Source organism: Aethina tumida, chromosome 2 (genome assembly GCF_024364675.1).
Source record: "Aethina tumida isolate Nest 87 chromosome 2, icAetTumi1.1, whole genome shotgun sequence".
Classification (NCBI taxonomy): domain Eukaryota; kingdom Metazoa; phylum Arthropoda; class Insecta; order Coleoptera; family Nitidulidae; genus Aethina; species Aethina tumida.
The window spans coordinates 29,437,966-29,465,270 of record NC_065436.1 but is presented as its reverse complement, the minus strand read 5'-3'; the positions used below and the strand labels follow the sequence as shown (position 1 = coordinate 29,465,270).

At 28.3% G+C, this 27,305-nt stretch overlaps 2 protein-coding genes across 2 annotated transcripts in view; one reads left to right on the top strand and one right to left on the bottom strand.

The window, feature by feature from the left end:
• Window positions 1-27,305, top strand: part of LOC109598794 (protein-L-histidine N-pros-methyltransferase) — a 142,218-nt gene that overhangs the window by 95,171 nt on the left and 19,742 nt on the right. The window lies entirely within an intron of this gene.
• Window positions 15,404-15,895, bottom strand: LOC126264716 (uncharacterized). Its single transcript, XM_049963781.1, has 2 exons — window positions 15,810-15,895; window positions 15,404-15,757 (listed from the first exon to the last, which is right to left on the bottom strand). The coding sequence occupies exons 1-2, from the start codon at window positions 15,852-15,854 to the stop codon at window positions 15,440-15,442; spliced, it is 363 nt and encodes a 120-aa protein (XP_049819738.1). The 5' UTR covers window positions 15,855-15,895; the 3' UTR covers window positions 15,404-15,439.

Below are 27,305 nucleotides of genomic sequence, written 5' to 3'. Positions count from 1 at the left end.
ATACTATCTAAATCTGAATCTGCAAAAATTCTGCTTTTGATTCTGTGGAATAAATTACTATTTGACTAGTAAAATTATTCAAATCAATGAGTGTACTATTTCATTCAGAAATTCAAAAAATTTTGAATACTGATTACTAATTTGTAAATTTCTACTATTTTTAGTAGATTTTTTTTCTCCCTCAGTAGGTCAGAAAACTATTGATTAACAATAAAATAAATTTTATCTATTTCAATCAATAATTCCAAAAATTACTCCTTAATTGGAAATCATTACAATCCAAAATTTCCAAAAAATATTGATTAACAAGTAAAATTTTATTTTTTAATAAAATTTTACTTCTCATTGAATAGTTTAGAAAACTACTGTTTATTAATAAAACAAAACTCTTTATTTTATTCAGCAGTTCCAAAAATTGTTGATTAATTAATAAAATTCTATTATTTCATTCAGTAGTCCCAAAAATCCCTATTTTTAATTTAAAATTACATTTTATTAATAAATCTTCTATTTTTTTCAGAAATTCCAAACATTGCGGAAAAATTAATTAAATTATGTAATTTCATTCAATAATTTTTCAAAATTTTCAAGAGATACTGATTAATTAGTAAAATTCTACTATTTAATTCGGTAATTCCAAAAATTGCTGATCAATTAGAATAATTATACTAATTCATTTAATAGTTCAAATAAATACTGAAAAATTAGTACAATTCTAATATTTTTAATAAAATTTTACTGAAAACTACTGGTTATTAATAAAATAAAACTTTTCTATTTCATTCAACAGTTTCAAAAATTACTGAATAATTGGTAAAATTCTACTGTTTCATTCAGTGGTTCCAAAAATCTCCGATTCATTCAAGTTTATTTAGTAGTTCAAAAAAAAATGGTAATTAATTAGTAGAATTCTACTACTTTATTTGGAACAAGATGTTTATTACACTTCTATAACCAAAAAATTTTTAATTATAAAAATTTCATGTGAAAATTATTGTGAAAAAATTTCTTGTAAAAGCAAAATTGGAAGAAATTTCGGTCCTCTCGAACAATTTAGTTTCGAAGAAAATTTCCCGTATAAGTAGTAAATACTACTAATAATTGGGTGCATTAATTGCTACAATTATGAGTGGGTAGCCTTAAAGAAATATATATACATACAGTATATATATAAATATAATGATGTTACGAAAAACGTAAAAATTTTCTAAAAAACTACTAAAATCTCAAAAATTCATTAAAAACGTGAGAAATTACTAAAAACGGAAAGTGACCTAATTCCATACGATCAAAATCCATACGATCATTTTCCATACGATGAAAATCCGTACGATCAAAATCCATACGATTATTTTCCATACGATCACAATCCGTAAGATCATTTTCCATACGATTAAAATCCATACGATCATTTTCCATACGATCAAAATCCATATGATCATTTTCCATACGATCAAAATCCATTGATCATTTTCTATCGGATCAAATTCCATACGATCAATTTCCATACAATTAAAATCCATACGATTAAATTCATACTGATTAAATTACATAGATTCACTTTAATAACTTTATGGACTTTTATTTATTTACTAATATTCATTTCCTGAAAAATCATTAAAAAACTAAAAATATATAATTCTAATTCTTCTGGGATTCCAAAAAAATTACTAAAAACTTAAGAAATAACTAAAAGACATAATCATTACTTTACTTTTCTAAAATAAAAGAATTTTTCTAAAATAAAAGTAGCCTAAGTTACCCCTTGTTACATCAGGTACCTGCCAATAAAAGTCCCGTCAAAATCGGTTCAGTGATTTCAGAGATTAGCCGGAACAAACAGACAGACAGACAGAGAGACAAAAATTGTAAAAAATGTTAATTTGGTGTATGTACCGTATTTATATTCATATGCATGTAGTAAAAAATGTTTATTTCAATATTACAAACAGACACTTTTTATTTATATGTATAGAAGTATAGATTATAAAAAATTAGTAAAATTTTACTATTTTTCGTAAAATTTTACTTCCCAGTTAGTAGTTTAGAAAACTGCTGATTATCACTATAATAAAACTTTTCCATTTCAAATGTTGCTGTTTAATTAGTAAAATTGTGCTATATCAAATCAATGAGAGAAAATTATCCTGATTGATGATTGAACCCACCAGTGGATCAGTAGTTTTTCACCGTTTCAGATATAGAGACTAAAATAATTCATTCTCGTTCACAGATTTATTTCCCGATTCGATTTCAATAATGGGTTGGAGCAGTACATTTTCGGCCTTCCCGCCAAAATGTCCTCCTTGATCCATTGAAGCGGTCCCCCCGCGCCACACCAATCAATCGTTTCGTCTTTTGAACCGGCATCGTCCCATACATAAGTAATGCCTGAAAAAACTCAAACGACGAAGAAAAAAACGGCCTCGCGGAATGCAGTTAAACTAGAAAAAGTCCGTGGTCGGTGTATGCGCGCAGGTAAATAATGCAAATGGCACCGCCGTTTGGTGGATCCGGAGGGCGGCGGGCGCGGGGCGGCGAGACGAAACCGTCCCTGAATCGGTGACGTTTTGGTCTCGGGGTGACGGATGTGATTGGGAATGAGTGACAGCCATCACCGACCGGGTCTGCGCTTATAAGGGGGCCCCGCGACTCAAGTGGAGACCACACATCACACCGCCGCCGCCCCCCTCGGCCCGTCGCACACACGAGACCGGCCCGAGACGGTTTTATAGGTTTTTGCATTAAATGTGTCCTTAAGTATTCCGGGCTTATCAGATCGGCGCGGATCCATTGTTTCATTTCGGGATAATTTCGGGGCTCGTTTAATATACTTTATTGCCCACGCCGCTAACGCCTATTATTATCTACGAGAAATTGTATCAGCAGTAAAAAAAATTAAATTCGACAAAATGTTCAAAGCAGTCTAAAATTTTGTGGGCTTACTCCATTTCCAAGTAGTTTAAAAGTGTATTTCCTCTAAATTTGATAATTAGAGTAACAATAACTCCACGTGACAAAATCTTCAATATTATGACCTTTTGTTTAACTATGTGTAAATTTTTCAAAATATTGTTTCTTAAAGAGTATTAGTTTCAAGCATATATTCCTGTAAATTTGATAATTTGAATAGAAATATTGCCACTCGAAAGATCCCTTTTCCTGCCTTATGATTCTATAAAATTATTACCATCATTTGGTTAACAGTTTGGTGAAAATTACAATAGTTAGTCAAAAATTGTTCATACATTTTTGTCTAACTATAAGCATAAATTTTTCAAAATTAATTTCTTTAAATTTTATAATTAGAATAACAATTTTGTTACGTTCCAAGATTTTCTTTCCTGCCTTATAATTCTATAAAATTGTGACCACAATTTGACAGCTAATGTGTGATGTAAAATTCCAATAATTTGTTGACACTTATTCATAAATTTTTGTTTAACTATAGGCATAAATTTTCAAAATTAATTTCTAGGCTTAGTTTAAAGAGTATATTCTTCTAAATTTTATAATTAGAATAAAAATATTGCCACGTTTTAAACTTTTCTTGTTATATGATTCTGTAAAATTATGGCCATAATTTGATTAACACCTAAAGTTTGGTGCAAATTTCCTAAATATTGGGTTGTTCGGAAAATAATTTCGTTTTTTTTTTTTGTGGAAATGAAAGACAGTTTTCATATAATAAACAAATACTTAATTAAATTATATATTGGCCGTTCCGGTCCAACACCTTTTGCCATCTTTCTGGTAGTAGCATAAATCTACGCTCATAAAATTTGTGGTCTTTGCTGGCAAAAAACTGATCGAGGTGGTTTTTAACCTCCTCATTTAAGGTGAAGGTTTTACCGTCTAAAAAATATTGAAGTTACCGAAACAAATAATAATCCGATGGTGCCAGGTCTGGAGAATATGGTGGGTGTGGCATTATTTCCCATTCAAGCTGTAAAAGCTTTTGGTGAGTAACCAAACTTGTGTGAGGTGTCGCGTTGTCTTGGTGAAACACTATACCTTTCCTGTTGATTAGTTCTGGCCTTTTCTGATGAAGTGCATCATCCAGTTTGTCCAGCTGATGACAGTAGACTTCCGAATTAATCGTTGCGTTATCCGGTAAAAGCTAAAAAAAAAACGAGTCCTTTAAAATCCCACCAAACAGACAGCATCATCTTTTTTTGATGAATATCGACTTTAGAAATGGTTTGGGCCGGTTAATCTTTCTTGCTCCATGACCTCTTGCGTTTGACGTTGTTGTATACAAACCATATTCCTCCCCAGTGATGATGCGACGAATCATTTTTGTGACATTTGAGAAGCGAATCGCAGACGTCAATGCGGCGACACAGATGTCTCTCTGTGAGAACATGGGGAACCCATACATCGAGCTTCGAGGATAATCCCAGGCCTTTCTAGTGGTCATAAACTGTTGAATTTGATAAATTTAACATCAATCCGATCTCACGTGTTGTTATTCGCCGGTTCGCATCTACTAATGCCTGTATCACGTCTTTATCAGCTTCAACCGGCCTTCCCGAACGTGGTGCATCTTCGACATCAAAATTGTCGGATCGAAATTTAGCGAACCAGTTCTGGCACTGGTGTAGTGTCAACACAGCTTCTCCATACACATCGGTCAATTTCTTTCTGGCTTGAAAAGCCCTTTCTGTAGTAAAATAGTAAGTAATGTCGAAAATGCTGCTTCTCGCTCTCCATATTTAAAAGGGCACCAACCAAAAACTACTGCGTAGAATTAATTGAAATTTTTCACACACAAGCCTTGCTATATGAGCTCTCAATGCATATAAAAATTATACGGCTGAAGTGTGAAATTGGGTGCAAAAAATTACAATTAAATCCTCTGTCGAGAAAAAACGAAATTACTTTATATATCATTTGGTTAGCAGCTAATGTTTGGTGAAAATTACAACAGTTAGTCAAAAATTGTTCATAAATTTTTGACTAATTATAAGCATAAATTTTTCAAAATTAATTTTTTTAAAGAGGTTTAGTTTAAAGAATATATTCTTCTAAATTTTATAATTAGAATAACAATATTGTCACGTGGCAAAATTTTCTTTCCTGTCTTATAATTCTATAAAATTGTGACCATAACTTGATTAACAGCTAATGTGTGTTGTAAAATTCCACAATTATTCATAAATTTTTGTTTAACTATAAGCATAAATTTTTGAAAATTAATTTCTTTAAAGAGGCTTAGTTTAAAGAGTATATTCCTCTAAATTTTATAATTAGAATAGCAATATTGCCACGTTTTAAAATCTTCTTTCTTATTATATGATTCTGTAAAATTATGGCCATAATTTGATTAACACCTAATGTTTGGTGCAAAATTCCAATAACAATTCGAAAATAGTTTATAAATTTTCGTTAAACTAATAGTATACATTAGAGGATTAGTTTAAAGAATAATGTTATTATTATTATTATAATTTGGTTAACAACTAATATTTGATGCAATGTTCCGAAGACCATAGAGTAAGATTTTCTCTTCTCAATTATAATTACATATGTAAAATTATAACAAGAATATATATACCTGTCGATTTAAACTGGAATAAATAATTCTTGCAGCATTTTTATTATCCCAGTGACCGTGATTCCCAACAATTCGCATTAAACCCCTTTCAGTATTATAATTAGCCATATGACGGACGTTAATGAATAGGAAAAATCGTCCTGAAAGGTGCGCCGTTTCAGCTGTAGCATTTGAGCACGGCGAGCGTGCAACCATCATACGTTAGGATCCTGCTAATTGTCGCATACTACACCGGAGCTTACACACGGTAAGTTGCTTGGCGAGCAGCACTTTGTATTTGCCCGCTCGACGTCCAGTTAATGCCACTTTCCGAGGGATCGCACGTAATTAATGACTCTGTTATTGTCTTGTCCCCGGTGCCGATTTCACCCATTAACGGACGACTTCGTAGTGGTATTTCACGTGCGCGGAAAAATTCAATTAAATGGGTGCCGGGACATCTGTGTACACGTGCTCATTTAATCCCCGCTTTACAGGGAAAGACTTATTGGGCAGATGCTTTTATTTTTATCCTTTAAAGGTCAAGAAAGGCACTCCAGAATGCCGATGTTTTTTGTGTGCTGTGCTTTGTACAAAACAAAAATACAATTATATTTACAAAAATAAGTTTTTTTCTCGATGTTATAAAATGTTAACATTACTTGAAGAAGGTTGACAACAAATATTCACTTATAATTATGTAAACGGCACCTTAATTAATTATTTATTAATAAAAATTTCATATAAATTTCATAAATTTTACATAATTTCTGTGTCGTGTTACTTAAGAACTGTAAATTGCCAAAAACCATCGATGTAATTTGATATCCCCTTGAGAATTAAAAGTTAATTGAGATCCCAACGATTAATTAAGTTTATCTTTGACGTTTATTAAACACGTAGGTAGCATCTTGATCGTTAATTTATTCATATTTTACATGAAACTTAATACTAATGAAAAACGTTAAAAACTATATTCACAGAGTGAAATTTTAATTGAATATGGCCACACAACTAATAAAGTATTGGTTTTCTTTTCGAGGCGACTTCGAAATATCCGATGGTTGATGTTATTAAATACGTAAATCGTGAATTTTTTTATCAGTTGATGAATCTGTCTTAAATATCCTTCATAAATATCCTGTAATTACAAAAAAATAAAAAAAATTATGGTTAAGTTTATTTGTAATATATTCTTCAGCCAATAACTATACAATTTACTTTTAGTTCTTTTAATATTGTGATAAATAGTTTTATCTTAATACAATTGGAATTTTTTTTCATAAATGTTTCAATAGTTAAATTTTATTTCAGTTTTATTTAATTACTATCAACATATTTTAATAGTATATTAGAATATTTTTATGAGGCAGATTATTTGTAACATACATTGGAAATATATTTTTTTATAAATGTATCATTAGTGACATTTTATCTCAGTTTCATTTATTTACTTTATTTCATTGTTTAAATAGAATATTTTATGGTTTTGTTTATTTTTATATATTCTGTGACCACTAACTACACAATTTACTTTTAGACTTTCAATATTTGAGATGAATAATTTTATCATAGTTTCATTTTTTGACCTTTTAATACAATTGGATAAATATTTTTTTATAAATGTTTCATTAGTAACATTGTATTTCATTTTCATTTATTTCCTTTATTTCATTGCTTGAGTAGAATATTTTTATGGTTTTGTTTATTTTTATATATTCTTTGACCACTAACTACATAATTTACTTTTAGACTTTCAATATTTGAGATGAATAATTTTATCATAGTTTCATTTTTTGACCTCTTAATACAATTGGATAAATATTTTTTATAAATGTTTCATTAGTGACATTGTATTTCAGTATCATTTATTTCCTTTATTTCATTGCTTGAATAGAATATTTTATGGTTTTGTTTATTTTTATATATTCTTTGACCACTAACTACACAATTTACTTTTAGACTTTCAATATTTGAGATGAATAATTTTATCATAGTTTCATTTTTTGACCTTTTAATACAATTGGATAAATATTTTTTTATAAATGATTCAATAGTTATATTTTATTTCAGTTTCTTTTATTTACTTTATTTCATTGTTTTAACAGAATATTTTTATGGTTTTGTTTATTTTTATATATATTCTTTGACCACTAACTACTTTTAGACTTTCAATATTTATGATGAATAGTTTTATCCTAATTTCATTTTTTGACCTCTTAATACAATTGGAAAAATATTTATTGTTTATTTTTATCTATTCTTTGACCATTAACTACAAACTAACTAGAATTTCAATATTAGTGATTTATTTATTTATGTTCTTAGATTCATTTTTCGACCTCTTAATATAAGTGTTTCAGTAGTTAAATTTTATTTCAGTTTTGTTAATTTACTTTATCTTATACTGGAATATTTATATGGTTCAGTTTATTTTTAATATATTCTAATTACTAACTATACAATTTACCCTTAGACTTCATCCAATATTTTTGAGTAATAGTTTTATCTTAGTATTATCATTTGATCTCTTAATACAATTGGAAAAACATTTCTTTGGTGAACTAAATTTCCATGAATTATATAAAAATTGTCAAAATATCTAATAAAATGTATTAATTTAATATCATTTAATATTTTTTAGTAATTAAGCCCACAATTTATTTTAAAAGTTTCAATATTTTCAATGGTATCAATATCTTTTAATATGATTGGAAGAATATTTGGAAGAACAGGTCAGATTAGATTACTTTTTTACTTATGTGTCGGCTCAGAACTGTAATCTGTAATCTTTTGATACGTATTCATAAGAGATAACTGAACAACAAACCTTAGCTATCGAATAAAGTGAAGCCCAGTTTCTGCTCATTAATTCCAGCGTCTCGTTTTACCTTAAACAGTCTCAACGCTCCACGATTTGCGGCCAGTACTAACTCGCGCCATTTAAGCTCATATTCAGTGCAACCATACACCAAAGTAGTACCGTGGCGTCCGGTGGCAGGCGAACGTCCCACAAAACCGGCGTCGTTAATTCCTGCGGTAATTGAGAACGCCAATAAGGTATAAGGCGGTAACGGCAACGCCGGGGCGTCTCCCCCCACAGCCTCCAAACGCCGGACCTCCACCTGGACGTTTCGAGACTATTTATGGGGACTTTTATGACTTTTCGACCATTGCATTGTATGCTGCAGCGCGATGTTAATTTTACGACGGCGGCTATTACCGCCGTCCGAGAGCTCGCCGATATGCATTCTGGGGGCATTTGAATTTTCGAAGCGCCCGTTCCGAAGTTTGTCCACCGTTAAATGGTATTTTACCCAACTGAAAAACTCCTTAATACCCATCCGGGAAAGTTCGATGTGGTGCAACAAAGGATGGCTGTTTAAATACTGCGTTAAAATCCGTTCCGTTTTTCGAGGGATGCGGCTCGAAATTAACGAGACGCACCGCGTAGGCCGTAACTCACGTGGCTTGTTGGTGATGTTCGCTCGTCTTGTTTTATTGCGCGCCCGGCCGCTCAAAGCCGTTGCAATTTTGACATTTTTTATTGGTGGACTTTCCAGGAATCGACCGGGAACCGGACGCGGGGAGATCGCGCCCGACAACTCGAAAGCTCATTATCCACCGTGACTCTAAATCACCGCCAAATTGGTAGCCCTTCGACGACTGTTCAGTCGGTCATTTCGGTTGTTTGAGTGGGCGTGAGTGACCCATTTTTATCCCCCATTTAAATTGAGTTATTGAATTATTCAGTGTAATTATTTTTAATTTTAGTTGAATGGGTGGGAAGAGTAATTTTATTACAATTATTCTCCAAATATGAATTAGTAGAAAACTAATTACTCTAGTGGTGTATTTACTACACTATATTGATTAAATTTTTATAAAATATAATTTTCAAACGGGAGAGCTGCTTCAGCTGTTGTTATAAACCATTGAATTGAATAGATCACTGGAAATCCTTCAAAGAACAACACACGTTTGATTTCAATTTGTTCCAAATTTCCTCTGTCACTGCACGAAAGATGGTAGTTGAATAAACAGAAGAATTTTACTATTTCTGAACTATTGAATGAATTAGTAAAATTTTGGGTGAAATGATAAAATTTTACTAATCAGTCAACAGTTTTCTAAAATTTTAAATGAAATAGTAAAATATGATTAAATTATAGTAAAATTTATTGGACTAATTAGTGAAGTGATAGATATAATAATCAGTCGTCACTTTTCTATTACGCTGAATGAAAAAGTAAAATTTTACTAAGAAATAGAATCTTATTAATTAATCAATAGTTTTTTAAATTAACGAGTAAAACAGAATAATTTTACTAATTAGTAAATATATATAAAGTAGTAGTCATTATTATAGAAACTTTTTAAAATGTTAAATATTATGTCCATGTTTATGTGAGCTATTAAAATAATATTAGTTTATTAATACTAATTATAAAAACTAATGTTTTCTTATTCTATATAGTGTTACTTTTTTTGAATAGAGCTGGACATAAACATACTAATTTTGAAAATAATTTTTATTGACTAACATTACAATTTCAGCACATCTCCGAGGCATAGATTAGACCAATTCCCAAATATATATTCCTCCAAACTTCTTGAATTGCTGTAAAGAGTTTGTCTGAATTTGTTAGCGTTTTGAAACAGATTATTTAACGGCATCATTTCTTTAATATGTAGAAGAATTGTTATTTAATATATCTCTGGTATCTCAGTATATCCGCCCTTCTATACCATGAAAGGGGTCTACACAAGAAGCAGAGAAGCAATCCCATACTATAATTAAACCACCACGTTCTTTCACAGTAGGTTAACGTAGAACATCTAACATAAGCTATAATGTCATTTTAAAATAAATTAAATGCAGACTCATCACTAGAAACTTCTCATCACCTCTGTTCTCTGTTTTTGAAATTAAAACAGAATAATTTTACTAATTAGTAAGTAGTTTTCTGACCTACTGAATGAAATAGTAAAATTTTACTAGTTAATCACCAATTTTTTGGACTAATGTGTGAAATGGAAAAATTTTACTAATCTATCAACAGTTTTTTGAAATTCTGAATAAAATAGTAAAATTTTATTAAATGATAGAAGAATTTTACTAATTAATCAAACATTTACTAGGATAATGAGTGAAATGATTCAGATATACTGAATGAAATAGTAAAATTTTGATAAGAAATAATTGAATATTATTAATTAATCAATAATTTCTTATATTGATGAATAAAACAATAAAATTTTAATAATTAATCAATAGTTTTCTGAACTACCGAAAGAAATAGTAAAATTTTATTAGTTAATCATCAGCCTTCTGGATTAATGGGTAAAATGTTAAGATTTTACTACTTAACTAGCTGAAATTCTAAATGAAATAGTAAAATTTCATCAAATAAAAGTAAAGATTTAATAATCAATCATCAGTTTTCTGATTTGCGGTATGAAATATTAAAATTTTACTAAGAAATAGTAGAATTTTATTAATTAATCAATACCTTTTTAGATTATTAACTGAAACATAAGAATTTTACCAATTAATCAGTAGTTTTCTGAACTACTGAATGAAATAGTAAAATTTTACTAGTTAATCAGCAGTTTTTGAACTAATGTGTGAAATGGTAAAATTTTACTAGCAGTTTTTTGAAATTCTAAATAAAATTGTAAAATTTCATTAAACAGTAGTAGAATTTTACAAATATATATACTGAATAAAATAATAGAATTTTATTAATTAATCAGTACTTTTCTGAGCTACCGAATGATATAGTAAATTTTTATTAGTTAATCATCTGTCTTCTAGATTAATGGGTAACTTACTCAATCAGCAATTTTCTGAAATAGTAAAATTTCATCAAATAAAAGTAAAGTTTTAATAATCAATAATATCTGATATACTGTATAAAATACTAAAATTTGAATAAGAAATTTCTTGATTAATAAGTGAAACAGAATAATTTTATTAATTAATCACCAGTTTTCTGAACTAATGATGAAATGGTAAAATTTTGCTAATCAGTCAAAAGTTTTCTGAAATTCTGAATTAAGTAGTAAAATTTCACTAAGAAATAGTAGAATAATATTAATTATGTAGTTTATGTTAATAAGTAAAACAGTAAAATTTTGCTAAGAAATAATAAAATTTTACAAAATAATCAGTAACTTTCTGATCTACTTAATTAAATAGTAAAAGTTGACTTATTAATCAATAGTACTTTAATATACTGAAACGTAGTGGTAAGTTTTTGAACTACGGGGTAATATTTTAGAAATTACATCAACAACTTTCTGTACAATTCAATGAAACAGTAGAATTTCCACAGAGTCAGATTAAGGAAACACTTTTCCCCCGTATTCCTTGTCCCACAATCCGCTGCGCCCCCGGTTTCTTTAATTCATTATCCTCCCGCCGCCGGACCAATTAAGTGTCCGCAAACTGGCCGACACTCTCCCCGGCTCTCCCATTGGAATGCGCCGCCGTCGCCCTCACGCCCGAGAGCCGGTCCAATGAGTGGACGTCGGGGTGCGGCGCTAATGAGCGCCGTTAATTAAGGCGGAGGCTGTGCGGGCAAGGGTTGAGTGGCGGCGCGCGCATCCTCATTCTCTTAGTCCAATCTCGCCCCCGGCGTTAATTACGGGGTGGCGGCGACGCCGGTGACCTATTAGGGCGACGGCGGCTAATCAACGGTCGACCAATTAAACGACGCCGTCCAAGATACTGGAAGCTGGGGAGAGAGAAAATAGTTTTGAGATCTATCGTGTAGCTCACACCCTTCTACTTGTTTCACGATAAACTTATTTGATTTTTTTAATCGATGAACGTGTTTAAGATGGATGAACATTTTGATCAAGGAATTTGTTAACAATTCGAACGTATAATTCGAACGAAAATCGTCATTGTTAATTGTTATTTTACGACAGCACTCAAACCGGCCATAAAAACGAACTGGTCCGCGTCTAGTCTGTCTATAATTAGAATTTGATGGGCAATGTCTCTTATATAAGAGCCCATCAATGGCATTTGGTTTGAGACGAGGTGACATTTTCACTCAAAGGTGTACGTAAATATCAAAATCGATAGCAGCACACCTATTTTACTGTCGGAGCACTGAAAATAATTTATTTTACGGCCACTTTTATTGCTATTAAACAATTTCTAACGTGTAAATATGTTTTATGGACTGCCCGACAGAAATTATATTGTATGTGCGTAATTGCTTTATTTGTATTCTTCCTTTGATTTTAACGGCCGCTGTAAAATTGATTCGAGTGCTTTTCTCAAGATTGATTGCGCAGCTTTGGGGAACGAGTAATGGTCTAAAATATTTCGTTTTCTGGCTCGTTATACTTACTGCATTTTCAAACTTATAAAACACAACCTCTCACGTTCGTGATACAGATTTTATGCTCTTCAAAGAGTTGATCCATTTTAGTGATGATGGTAATTTGATATCGATGTGTGTCCAATGAGATCGATTCTCATCAACGTACAAAATTGTGGTCTAACAATGCCGGAAAGAAGTAGTAATTACGAGATCCGCTAAATTCGTTTATTACTAACCCAACAAAGCCCTTGTAGAAACCATTCATGGAAAAATCGAGCGTGGCCTCTCCGCCCATCACTATTTAAACTTCCAATGATGGATGTGAATAGGACTCCCGCCAAGCAGGGATAAAGATAAAGAGAAGATGATTTAAAGAAATTATAAAATGCCGCAGTCACTCCAATAAAACCTGCTACCACAATTATATAAGTAAATAAAAAAATTATAATAAATATAAGGTCCTTGTCCTCAACAAAGACTATTGGTCTTAAGATCACACCTCAAGGTCACAATATAATTAAATTTCTTGCTATTTACAAGCGCATTGCCATAAATATTTATGAATGGGAGAAGTGTGTATTGGAAATATAAATGTATAAATAACTAAATGAAGTGTAAAATTAAGCGTCATTATAATCGTAATCCTAAATATTCCTTTTATCGATGGTACAATCAAAATTCAAATTGTAGAAATCATTAATTATTTACAATTCGGGTAATCTGAATAACTGTATCATATCCGTTTAACATTGTGTTAAAGGTTTAGCTTATTAATTTTATTTTATACTTATTACTTATTAAAATATCCAAAAATTTTTATTTGTAAGGAAGCAATTTTTTATGAGTCTATTGTTCAAAAAAATTTTAAAAATAAAATAATTTTAATAATATTTTCAACTACCTATGAATTTCCTATGAAAAAAATATAAATTTCCCTTTCCAGTCCAGATCTTTCAAGAAGATATATATCTCAATCAATATATTTTTACAAATCAATCAACCTATTTTTAGAGATATTTAACCACCAATGAAATAAAAAATAACATACAGTAGCAGTCATTATTATAGCAACTTTTTAAAATATTAAATATTATGTCCATGTTTACGTGAGCTGTTAAAATAATATCAATTTATTAATACTAATTCTAAAAACTAATATTTTCTTATTCTATATAGTGTTACTTTTTTTGAATAAAGCAAAAGATAAATATAGCAACTTTAATTTTGAAAATAATTTTTATTGACTAAATGAATAACATTTAATTTAACATTAATACTTTGTGTAATATCTTTTTTTTTTACAATTTCAGCACATCTCCGAGTCATAGTCTCGACCAATTTCCAAATATATATTCGTCCAAACTCCTTGAATTGCTGTGAAGAGTTTGTTTTAATTTGTTAGCGTTTTAAAACAGATTATTTAACGGCATCATTTCTTAAATATGTAGAAGCAAATTGTTATTTAATATATCTCTGGTATCTCAGTATATCCGTCCTTCTATACCATGAAGGGAGTCTACGCACCTTCTTTCACAGTGGGTTAACACACATTTGGTGTTGTTTTGTTCCCGTAAGACATCTAACATAAACAATTTAACGTTGGTAATAGTCACTTTAAAATAAATTAAATGTAGACTCATCACTAGAAACTTATCATCACCACTGTTCTATGGGCTGCTGAACGTGGTCTTGAGCAAATCGAAATTGGGCCTTGACATTCTTTGTATAATACAGGGGTTTCTTTAAAGGCAAACCACTAACCTAACACTACTCAGAGTCCATAAAATAAATTTCAGCAAGTCCCATTTTCTACACTTTAGTTTTAATTTGAGTGTGCGATGATAATGGATTGTTTTTTGACATTCTATTTATCTATTTATCTGCTCTTTCATGTTTTTCGAACCCGTTGAATATTTTTCTTAGCTACGACTTGTTCCGTTTCTCTAAATTTTTATTAGTATAGGAAATGACTGATTTATTTAGTTGTAAAATCTTAGCAATCTGTTTCTCTGGGACTTGAAAAAGTTAAATTATATCTTTTTACAGTGCTTGATGCAGTTTGACTATGAACCATTATTAAACAATTATAATAAGAAAGACCTCTGAAATACAAAATATATGTTCATTAGAGAATTAAGATTGCATAGTGGACACAACAATAACAGAAAAAAACAAATAACATTACATATACTACAATCCAGTGAAAGTGGTACAACTCCCATATTTCTATTTAATTTAATATGTTGCTTAATTATGGCCACTGCTGTAGTCATCGATATTTTTAATTGCCTAAAAAATGTCTATAAAAAAATTAAATAATTTTTTTTCATAGTATAAATGTATATTTTTTTAATATACATTTACATAACAATAAATTTGTTATAAATGCCATTTAGTTACAAAAAAGGCACAAAAATAAAACATCAAATTTAAATTATTGCCTATTTAATAGAACACAAAACCAATTTCGACATATTTCGACAAATAGAAAAAAAATAAATTTATCATTGTTGTTGTTTTTCTTTTACAAAAATATCGTTCATTTTCAGACTAATTAAAACATTTATTCGACAGCATCCTCAACACTAATAATCATTGTCAAATTAAAACCTATTACTTGTCTCAACTTTACATCACAGTACAATTTTATTTTCCAAGAGGGAATTGAGTTGGCTGTTATCATATTTCCCGGAAAGTTCCTCACGTAATATTTACCTTTTTTGACTGGACATGACTTCACAAAATGTTTCATTATCCCCGACTTGTCCACGGGAAAAAACAACTTCATTTCATACTTTAAGTAATCGCAAATGTTTCTGGTGAACGTTATGGCAGTGGGAACGTACATGTTGTTCGTCCACTTGTAAAAGTTTACGAAAATCTAAAAATGAACTGATGTAATGATGAAAATATTACTTAATGTTACGACTTACACTTATGTCATCTCCATCATAATCATCAAACACAATCAAAGTCATATTTCCATAAGAATTGTTTCCAGTTTTTCTTACGTTTACAAAAAATTTCACCAATTTAGGGTCATACCAAACTTGTTCAACAGACTCCAGCAACACGGTTTTTTTCTGAAACCTAAAAGTGAGTTCTCTGAACCTTAAATTTTCAGTTTATCAATATTTCACCTTGCTTTCATTAATGGAAACACAAATAAGTAAAACAACAACAACCAGCTTCATTTTGGCTTTGCCAGTCAAAAATTCAATTTGGAACACCAGAGATTAAACCGTAATTGGTGTAATAATTATTTCCTTTAAAACTTCCGTCTGTCGGCCAAACAAATTTGTTGCGTGCAGATTGCCATTAATTATTCCCTTAACTGATTTTTTGTTTCACATATCATTGTTCGACGCAAGGCCGGTTTTATTTTATGAAATTTCGAAATTAATCGCCGAGAGCAATTAAGGAATGTTCTCACCGTCCGCGTGGACGTGAATGAATGACCAGAACAAAAAGGACGCGACTGTCAATGAAGATTTCTGGCCATTGTACGTTCACGTCACTATTAGTGACTCTCATTTAGGCATTAGTGCAGTTACCTTGTATTATTTCGCGCTTAAATAGAAGCGGGAGACCATCATTCCATCAGCCACCAGCATACGGCATGGCACAGCAATAATCTTAATAGATTAAGTGTTAAGCCGAGAGACTTGTAATTGATGTATTATTTAGTAGTTAAGCCGGTGACCATTTGTATAATCCACCTCCAGGCGCTGGTCAAGACTTAACTTTATAAATTGATTCATAATTACGTCCATAAATTACCGGGTGAAAAAGTTGTTTTGCTCGGAAAAAAAGTATTTTACATTACAATATTTCATGATACTTGTACTGTACTATGAAATATTAGGTATTAATATTATTACTACAGAGCGCGACTAATAAATCTTTCGATTTTTCACATTTTGATGGGACGCGCATAATCATTGTAATTAAAGTGTAGGTAACAGGCTTAGGACCGAAAATAATGAATTTTAATCGCGTCACGATCGTGTTTGTGTTTCCTGTTTTTTATTTTTAATAAATGTTATTTATAGAACTTGTTTCTATATTCGTTTACAGAATTTTGTTGTTGAATTAAAATTAGTACCTTTCCAGTTTCTTTTAAACTTTAATTGGAAATAATTTAAAAATTGAATTAAATTATACTAAACGTTTTTTATTTATAGAAATTTCAGAAAATTTTATCCATACCAAAATATTAGAATTTCAAAATTCTGATTGATATTTACTGAATTTTTTTGAAATTTCTTCAATTTTTCTTGCATGTAAAATGTTTTTTGTTAATCCTTTAAATACAATCAACAATTTTTAAAATTAGTGAATTTTTATAAAAATTTTTGAAATTTATTTTTTTATATATTATTATAATATTATGCATGTTATAATGTATGCAGTATTATGCATACATTATAACATTCAACAAATATTGTTTACGATTTTTATATTACAAATATTTAAAATTTTTAGAAATTATCATTTTTTTTTAATTTTTTGGTTATTTCTGAATTTTTTAAATTATTTTAAATTCGAAATTTTCAGACTTTTTATGAAATCTCTTCAATTTTTGTTACATGTAAAATATTAATCCATTAATTATTAAAATTTATGAATTTTTATGAAATTTTTTGAAATTTAATTTTTTGTAATATGCATACTTTAATAACATTCAACAAATATTATTTATGATTTTTATATTACAAATACTTAAAATTTTTAAAAATTATCATTTTTTTTTTTAATTATTTGGGGATTTCTGAATTTTTTAAATTATTTTAAATTCGAAATTTTCAGGATTTTTATGAAATCTCTTCAATTTTTGTTACATGTAAAGTGTTAAATGTAAATCCATTAATTTTTTATAATATGCATATTTCAATAAAATTCAACAAATATTATTTATGATTTTTATATTACAAACATTTAAAATTTTTAGAAATTATCAACTTTTTTTTAATTATTTGGGGATTTCTGAATTTTTTAAATTATTTTAAATTCGAAATTTTCAGGATTTTTATGAAATCTCTTCAATTTTTGTTACATGTAAAATGTTAAATATCAATTCATTAATTTTTAAAATTTATGAATTTTTATGAAATTTTTTGAAATTTAATTTTTTATAATATTTACAAACATTGTTTACGATTTTTATATTACAAATATTTAAAAATTTTAGAAATAATCAATTTTTTTAAAATTTTTGAGGATTTCAGAATTTTTTATAATATTTTAAATAAATTTCAAAATTCTTTGTGTATTTGTAATTTTCAGAATTTTTTTGAAAAATTTTTATTACATGTAAAATTCATTTATTTTTATGAAATTTTTTGAAATTTTAACGATTTCAACGATATTTATATTACAAATATTTAATTTTTTTAGAAATTATCAAACTTTTTTGAATATTTGAGAGATTTCTAAAATTTTTAAATTAAATAAAATAATTTATTAACAAATTTACAATATATCTTTATCAAAAACTTAAGACTTTTAGAAATTTCAAAAAAACATTTTTATTTGGCTAGGTTCGCTCTAAAATGGACAGTAAAACATATAAATTTTTAGAAATATTAATCCAGATTTAGAGCATTTATTTCTAGGACTTTTGGCAACCTTTTCTGAGGTTCTGATTATTTGTAGTAAAAATTTCACACACACACATACACTGACTTATAAGTCGATAAAATCGATAAAATGTTAGTTAATTCCAAAATTGACAGATTTTTAAAAGTATTAATTCAAATTATTCGAGAATATTAATATGTACAGATTTTTTTTTAAATTTTTAACCCCCCATCTTACTTACTAGATTTTTGGAAAATTGGGTTCTAAGAAGTGTATAATAAAAATTTAATATACTGACTGATGATTCCAAAATAGAAAGTAAAATATTTACATTTTTAAAAATATTAATAATAATTATTTGAGAAAATTAATATTTACATTTCTATCATTTTTACTCATTGAATTCCCTATAAAATCTGTGGAACTCCAGATAAGTCAAAAATTGAAAGTTTTCCAACTTACTAAGTTTTAAGAAAATTTAAAGGTACTGTGCAGTTTAACATATAGTAAAAATTTAATATACTTTTATAAATTAATAAAATCTATGAAAGATAACTAGCAAAAATGTCAATAAAACATTTTTGTTTTTAAAATTAAAATTTAAAATTAAACATGAACAAATATGTCTCCTCCTTTACGGTGTTTGAGAAAATTAGGAGTCTCCCAGAACCGCATGCAATTCAAACACCGTGTCATTTTAGAGGCACCATTAATAAATAAAAACCAACACACAGAGGGAATCGAAAGGCACATCACATAGTGGCGTATGGGCAACGCACGTTCAATAATTGATTGCATTCGCGCCTGCAATAAACATTGTTGCGTTTGATAGATACGCAATTATATTTGTCCGGGCGCCATTGTTTGCCCATATTATTAATTTTTAATTTTTGCGTCCGGATAATTGAAACTGGATACCGGGAGAATAAATAAATACTCGCAATAAACAACGCGAAAAGTGAAAACAAAAAAAGCGGTACCGTATGGATTATGCATGCCGGGAATATATTTACGATGCACTTACGGATTGCTGATTGCATGAATATATTTCGCTTCGTGAGCACATTTCAAAAGTGGAGTTGTGCCGCGCCTGAGAATTACTGGGTCTCTTCAATTTTTTCTTTGACAATTAGACTAAATATAAGCTGGTTTTTTTTGGGGTGGGATTGTCGGTAAGGCGCAGACGAGTAATGGAAGGCCTGTGGGCCAGCATTATATTTGGCTAGTGTTGTTCCTTTTTGCTTTTGAGAATGGTTTCGTTTATTTGGCGTGTAAGCGGTATGAAGTGGGTTATTAACGATTTGGTGTATTGACTAATTTGAGGCTAAACAATAATTTTCGGTCGTCTGCATAGTGTCGGCGTCCACATTTCATCGCTTGCAGCTCTAACGAACCAGTAAATCTGCCTCTCTCGAGCCCAGCATCTGCAATTATTAAACGCATGAGATCGATCACTATGGAAATTAGTAACAAAATTGGACTCATAATAGTAATTATAGATCATTATTGGTTCTCACGATATTTCTTCTAGAACCATTTAAACAATCCCGCACAGAATTACGGTTTGCTTTAGGTACGAAACTAGGAACTGAACAACACTCCGAGCAGCGAATTAACCTTACTGACATCGCGCAGATTCAGTTCTACATAAAACTGCATAATGTGTATCTACGTCGGAGTGTTTGCTGAATTGATAAGCCATCATCACATACCCACAACGTGTTGTTTACAATTATCCCATAAAACGCAGCATAATTATCATTGCGGGCCTTTCCATGAGCTCGTTAGGAAAAATATTTCGATACACCGTCCGTTATTTAGGTCTAGAGGCATTTTATTACTTTTACCCACATAAATACTAAATAATATAATAATTAGTTATATAAAGTCTTCTACAAGGGATACATAGTTTGTCAAAACTCAAATTGATTCAAATTGAAAATTAATTATATAACAAAATATTCCTGCAATTATTAAAAATTCATTAACATTTTTTTATATGTATACGCAAATATGCGAAACTGGGTACCTTTCCAAAGGTTAGTAAGAAAGACTAAATCCAATTTTGAAAGTTATCTTAAAAATCTTTAAAAGATTTTACTGACAAAAGTCAGTATGTTAAATTTTTTCTATACATTTCTTAGATCCTTCTTATTTTCCCAAAACCTAGTAAGTAGGAGGAAGAGTTACCAAAAATGATAAATCTTGTACATATTAATATTCTCTAACAATTCTTTTAAAAATCTAAATGTTTTACTGTGAATTTTAGAGTTATCTGAGATTTGATAGATTTTATTGACTTATAAGTCAGTGTGTTAAATTTTTACTATACACTTATTATCATGATCTTATAATTTTTCCAAAACCTATTAGGACGAAGGTTTGCCGTAAGTGTAGAAATAAATACTATACATATTAGAATTATCAAATAATTTGGATTAATAGTTTTAAATATCAGTTTCATTAGCTAATAAAAGTGAGTGTTTTAAATTGTTATACATTTCTCATAACTTACAAAAGACAGTATGTTATATTTTTACTATCCACTTCTTGCAACCTTCTTTTTGTTTCAAAACCTAATATGTAGGATGAAGAGTTGCCAAAGGTGATAGAAATACATCCTGTACATATTAATATTTTTTGACAATTAACAACAATTAATACTTTTAAAAATTAAATTATTTTACTGTGAATTTTAGAGTTATATGAGGTTTCATAGATTTTATTAGCTTATAAAAGTTAGTGTGTTAAGTTTTTACTACACACTTATTATCATGACCTTATAGTTTTTGCAAAACATAGTATGACTAAGGATTACCATAAGTGTAGAAATAAATACTGTACATATTAGAATTATCAAATAATTTGGATTAATAGTTTTAAATATCAGTTTTATTAGCTTATAAAAGTGAATGTTTTAAATTTTTACTATACATTTCTCATAACTTACAAAAGACAGTATGCATGTAATTTTTACTATTCATTTCTTACGACCTTCTTTTTGTTTCAAATCGTAATATGTAGGATAAAGAGTAGCCAAAGGTGATAGAAATAAATTCTGTTCATATTGATATTCTTTAACAATTAATACTTATAAAAATTAAAATATTTTACTGTGAGTTATTTAAAGTTTCATAGATTTTATTAACTTATAAATATCAGTGTGTTAAATTTTTATTACACATTAATTATGATCTAATATTATAATACCTAGTAAGTAAGACGAAGGGTTTTCACGAGTATAGAAATAAGTACTGTACATATTAGAATTTTCAAACAATTTGTTTAAATAATTATAAAAATCAAAATATTTTACTGTCAATCTTGAAGATTTAGATTTCATCAGTTTTATTAACTTATAAAAGAGAGTGTGTTAAATTTTGACTACACTTTTTAACAGAAATAAATCTTGTACATATTAATATTATCAAATAATTTAGATTAATACTTTTAAAAATCAAAATGTTCCACTATCAATTTTGAAAGTTATTTATGGTTTAATAATTTTCATTGACTTACAAAAATCAGTACCTTAAATTTTTAGTATTCATTTCTCACAACCTTCTTTTTGTTCCAAAACCTAGTAAGTATGACGAAGAGTTGCCAACAGTGATAGAAATAAAACCTGTACTCATTAATATTCTCTAACGATTTGAATTAATACTTTTAAAAATCTAAATGTTTTACTGTGAATATTAGAGTTATCTGGGGTTTCATAGATTTTATTGCCTTATACAAGTCAGTGTGTAAAATTTTTACTACACACTTATCATTTTCTAATTTTTCCAATACCTCGTAAGTAGGACGAAGGATTGCCACAAGTGTAGAAATAGTACTGTACATATTAGAATTCTCAAACAATTTGGATTAATAATTACAAAAATCAAAATATTTTACTGTCAATCTTGAAGATTTAGATTTCATCAGTTTTATTAACTTATAGAAGAGAGTGTTAAATTTTGACTACACTTTTTAACAGAAATAAATCTTGTACATATTAATATTATCAAATAATTTAGATTAATACTTTTAAAAATCAAAATGTTCCACTATCAATTTTGAAAGTTATTTATGGTTTAATAATTTTCATTGACTTACAAAAATCAGTACCTTAAATTTTTAGTATTCATTTCTCACAACCTTCTTTTTGTTCCAGAACCTAGTAAGTATGACGAAGAGTTGCCAACAGTGATAGAAATAAAACCTGTACTCATTAATATTCTCTAACGATTTGAATTAATACTTTTAAAAATCTAAATGTTTTACTGTGAATATTAGAGTTATCTGGGGTTTCATAGATTTTATTGCCTTACACAAGTCAGTGTGTAAAATTTTTACTACACACTTATCATTTTCTAATTTTTCCAATACCTCGTAAGTAGGACGAAGAATTGCCACAAGTGTAGAAATAGTACTGTACATATAAGAATTCTCAAACAATTTGGATTAATAATTTTAAAAATCAAAATATTTTACTGTCAATCTTGATGATTTAGATTTCATCGGTTTTATTAACTTATTGAAGAGAGTGTGTTAAATTTTGACTACACTTTTTAACAGAAATAAATCTTGTACATATTAATATCATCAAATAATTTAGATTAATACTTTTAAAAATCAAAATGTTCCACTATCAATTTTGAAAGTTATTTATGGTTTAATAATTTTCATTGACTTACAAAAATCAGTACCTTAAATTTTTAGTATTCATTTCTCACAACCTTCTTTTTGTTCCAAAACCTAGTAAGTATGACGAAGAGTTGCCAACAGCGATAGAAATAAAACCTGTACTCATTAATATTCTCTAACGATTTGAATTAATACTTTTAAAAATCTAAATGTTTTACTGTGAATATTAGAGTTATCTGGGGTTTCATAGATTTTATTGCCTTATACAAGTCAGTGTGTAAAATTTTTACTACACACTTATCATTTTCTAATTTTTCCAATACCTCGTAAGTAGGACGAAGGATTGCCACAAGTGTAGAAATAGTACTGTACATATAAGAATTCTCAAATAATTTGGATTAATAATTTTAAAAATCAAAATATTTTACTGTCAATCTTGATGATTTAGATTTCATCGGTTTTATTAACTTATTGAAGAGAGTGTGTTAAATTTTGACTACACTTTTTAACAGAAATAAATCTTGTACATATTAATATCATCAAATAATTTAGATTAATACTTTTAAAAATCAAAATGTTCTACTATCAATTTTGAAAGTTATTTATGGTTTAATAATTTTCATTGACTTACAAAAATCAGTACCTTAAATTTTTAGTATTCATTTCTCACAACCTTCTTTTTGTTCCAAAACCTAGTAAGTATGACGAAGAGTTGTCAACAGTGATGGAATAAAACCTGTAGGCATTAATATTCTCTAACGATTTGAATTAATACTTTTAAAAATCTAAATGTTTTACTGTGAATATTAGAGTTATCTGGGGTGTCATAGATTTTATTGGCTTATAAAAGTCAGTGTGTTAAATTTTTACTACACACTTATCATGACCTAATTTTTCCAAAATCTCGTACGTAGAACGAAGGGTTGCCACAAGTGTAGAAATAAGTACTGTACATATTAGAATTCTCAAGCAATTTGGATTAATAGTTTTAAAAGTTATCTAATATTTCAGTTTTGTTAGCTTAAGAGTGAGTGTGTTAAATTTTCACTAAATATTTCTCATATCCTTCATATTTTTCTAAAACCTGATAAGGAAGACAATTAGATAATATATTGATAAAAATGAATCTTGTATGTATTAATATTATGAAACAATATAGGTTAATACTTTTAAGTAGGACGAAGGCTTGCCAAAAGTGACAAATAAATTCTGTCAAAAGTAATAGAAGTAAATCTTATACATATCAATATTCTCTAATAATTTGTATTAATACTTTATAAAACAAAAGGGTTATGAATTTTTGAGATATCTGAGGTATCATAGTTTTATTGAACTCAGTAAGAAACATCAAAGTATAAAAAAAGATAGAAATGAATCTTGTAAATATTAATATAATCAAAAAATACTATTAAAAATCAATGTTTTAGTGTCAATGTTAGGAGTTGTCTAAGATTACATAGATTTTATGAGCCCATAAAAATAAATTCGTTAACTTTTCTCAATTCTTGTAACCAATATTGAAGAAGTAAGAAGTAAATTCTATACTTTTAAAATTCCAGATGTTTTATTACCAATTTTGATTAATATGAGATAAAGTAGATAATTCCAGTCTTTGACAATCGAAAATGACTAAACCCACGGAGTTTTTCCGTCCGTGTTGGTCTCCCGCAACCAATTAATATCGGTGAATTATTATCGACCAGTTTATTGCCTGGCGCGTATTTAAATCTCTAATGTACGAATTGAGCACAATTCAAAATAACTCGTTTCATTTATTATTAGCGCGACGTGTAAATTTATCGGGGGACCCGGCCGGGGCATAAAGGATAATTATTCATGTAATTGTGACGAACCTCCCGCGGTCGGTCCAGTGCTAAATTACAAGATTTGTGTCAGCGAGGATGCGGCCGACCGGACCCGCGCGTAAATTACCTCATCGCGCGGGTTCCCGTCACATTCCGAACGAAAATTTCTCCACGAACACTTTTTTGTGCGCCCGTCAAACAATCGCTGCTGATACGGCCGAACAAAACGTCGCGGTTTTATTCAGACGGACCGTTTCGCAGCATAATTACACTACACATGTCCATTATCGCCGTTTAATAAAAAAACCGTTTGACGGTTTGTGTCTTGGCATAATGAACTAACTCGAAGACGAATTAGAGCTTTATCAATGTCAATTACGGTTCGGCGGCAAAAAGAGGAAGCCCAAAAGCCAGCAGACACGCCGATGCTAAGATAATGGACAAACTTATAATTATGCTGTCACCGGTTCGTATTGTTGGCTAACGTGGACCATTCAGCGCAGTCAAAACCCATTAAAATTGGATAATTTTTAGTAAACAGTGTGTGTTAATGACACAGAACGAAACTGTCTACTTGGTTCTTTGTAGATTGCAATCAGGAACTGTTAGAGATTGTTCTTGATATTTGTGTGACGGCTTTAAATTTTATTCTTCTTCAACCTTCACTTACTGTAATTGTAAGTAATGTTAAATATAAATTGTATGTTATTGAAACTTACGGTTCTTACAAGATTTTCACATATATAAACCCAACAAATTAACAGTATTAACTGTATAAACTATCAACTTTTTGCCCACTTTTCTGTAATCAATTCAATTAATTCTAAGAAATATTTTTCTATTTTTGAGATTCAAAAGATACTGGTAAGAAGTGAAAAATAATTTAATGTTTAAACATAAAATTTATAAATTAAAGATCAATAAATATTTTTTTTTATTTTTTTATTTTTATAAATATGAATAATAAAATATAAGTACAATTTATTACAATTATCAAATTCCTTCAAATTATATAAAGAAATATTCGTGTTTTTTTATTTTTACCTTCCAAAAAATATAAAAAATTTTTTGTAAAGAAACCATTGATAATAAAAATACTGATATTTTTTGCTTTTAATTAAATAATTAAAATACCTGCAGTATGAATTATAAGAGTAATTAGTATTCTTAATTTTGATTTTAAAGTTAGTATTACATACTTGAAAAGCATAATTTAATTTATAAACACTTGGTATACTTTAGTATTTCATTTAAAAAGCAGTTTAAATTGTAATCCTCTTTTAAAATTACTCAAATTAATTCAGATTATTTAATATTTTTTAATTGACAATTGTGGTGTATTTTAATCAGTCCAGAAAAATAATTTAATTTATATTCAAACATTTTAATTCTAATATATTTTAATAACATAATAATTAGAAAAAATTAATTAAATTACATAATTTATAATTTAAGACATACAGAAGTAAATTTTTATGAAATATGAATTTGCACATTAAAAACTAATAAATTAACAAACATTTTTTTTATAATTTTTTACAGTTATAAAACATTTTAAAGTAATTAAAATAATGTTACATTTATTTAAATTATTAAAATAATTAATTTTCTTAACTAAGATTTTTAAAAGATATTTATGGCCATGAAAATTAAAACAAAAGAACTGAATTTAATATACAAACACTCATAAATATAAAAAATTCAATTTCATTAAGTGAATATGAATTTTCTACATTTAACATTTTAAAAGACAATTTAAAATATTATTATTTTTTTGTAAAATAATTTAATTTCCTTTAAATTAATATATTATAGAATATTTTTTAGATAAATTAATTTGAAAGTAGTAGAAAAATTTAATTTCATTAAGTGTAACTGAATTTTCTATATTTAAAAGACAATTTAAATTATTTGTTATTTATCTAATAATCCAATTTCTTTTAAATGAATATATTATATATTTACCCATTACCATATAGACACACTTAGTTTATAAAAATAGTAAAATATTCAATTTTATTAATTGTAAATAAATTTTCTATATTTAAAAGACAATTTAAATTATTATTATTTTCTTGTAAAATACCCAAATATATTATATATTTTTTAGATAAATTAGTTTAAAATTAGGTTAAAAGATGCACTTTGATGAGATGTTACAGTGACGTTATAAAAAGTCTCTTGACATCTTTTCAAATAGAACAAGATATAAGTTATGTTAAGCGTTGTCAACTTGACTAAACTTTCTCATATTGTTAACATATGCCAAATTGCCCATTACCATGTTTATGTATTATTATTATATTAATTATTTTATTTATTCTGTATAATAAATAAAATTGACCAAAACAATAAAATATTTATTTTAATTTGAAACAAATCTAAAATTTTAAAATTCATTTAAAATTACATCAA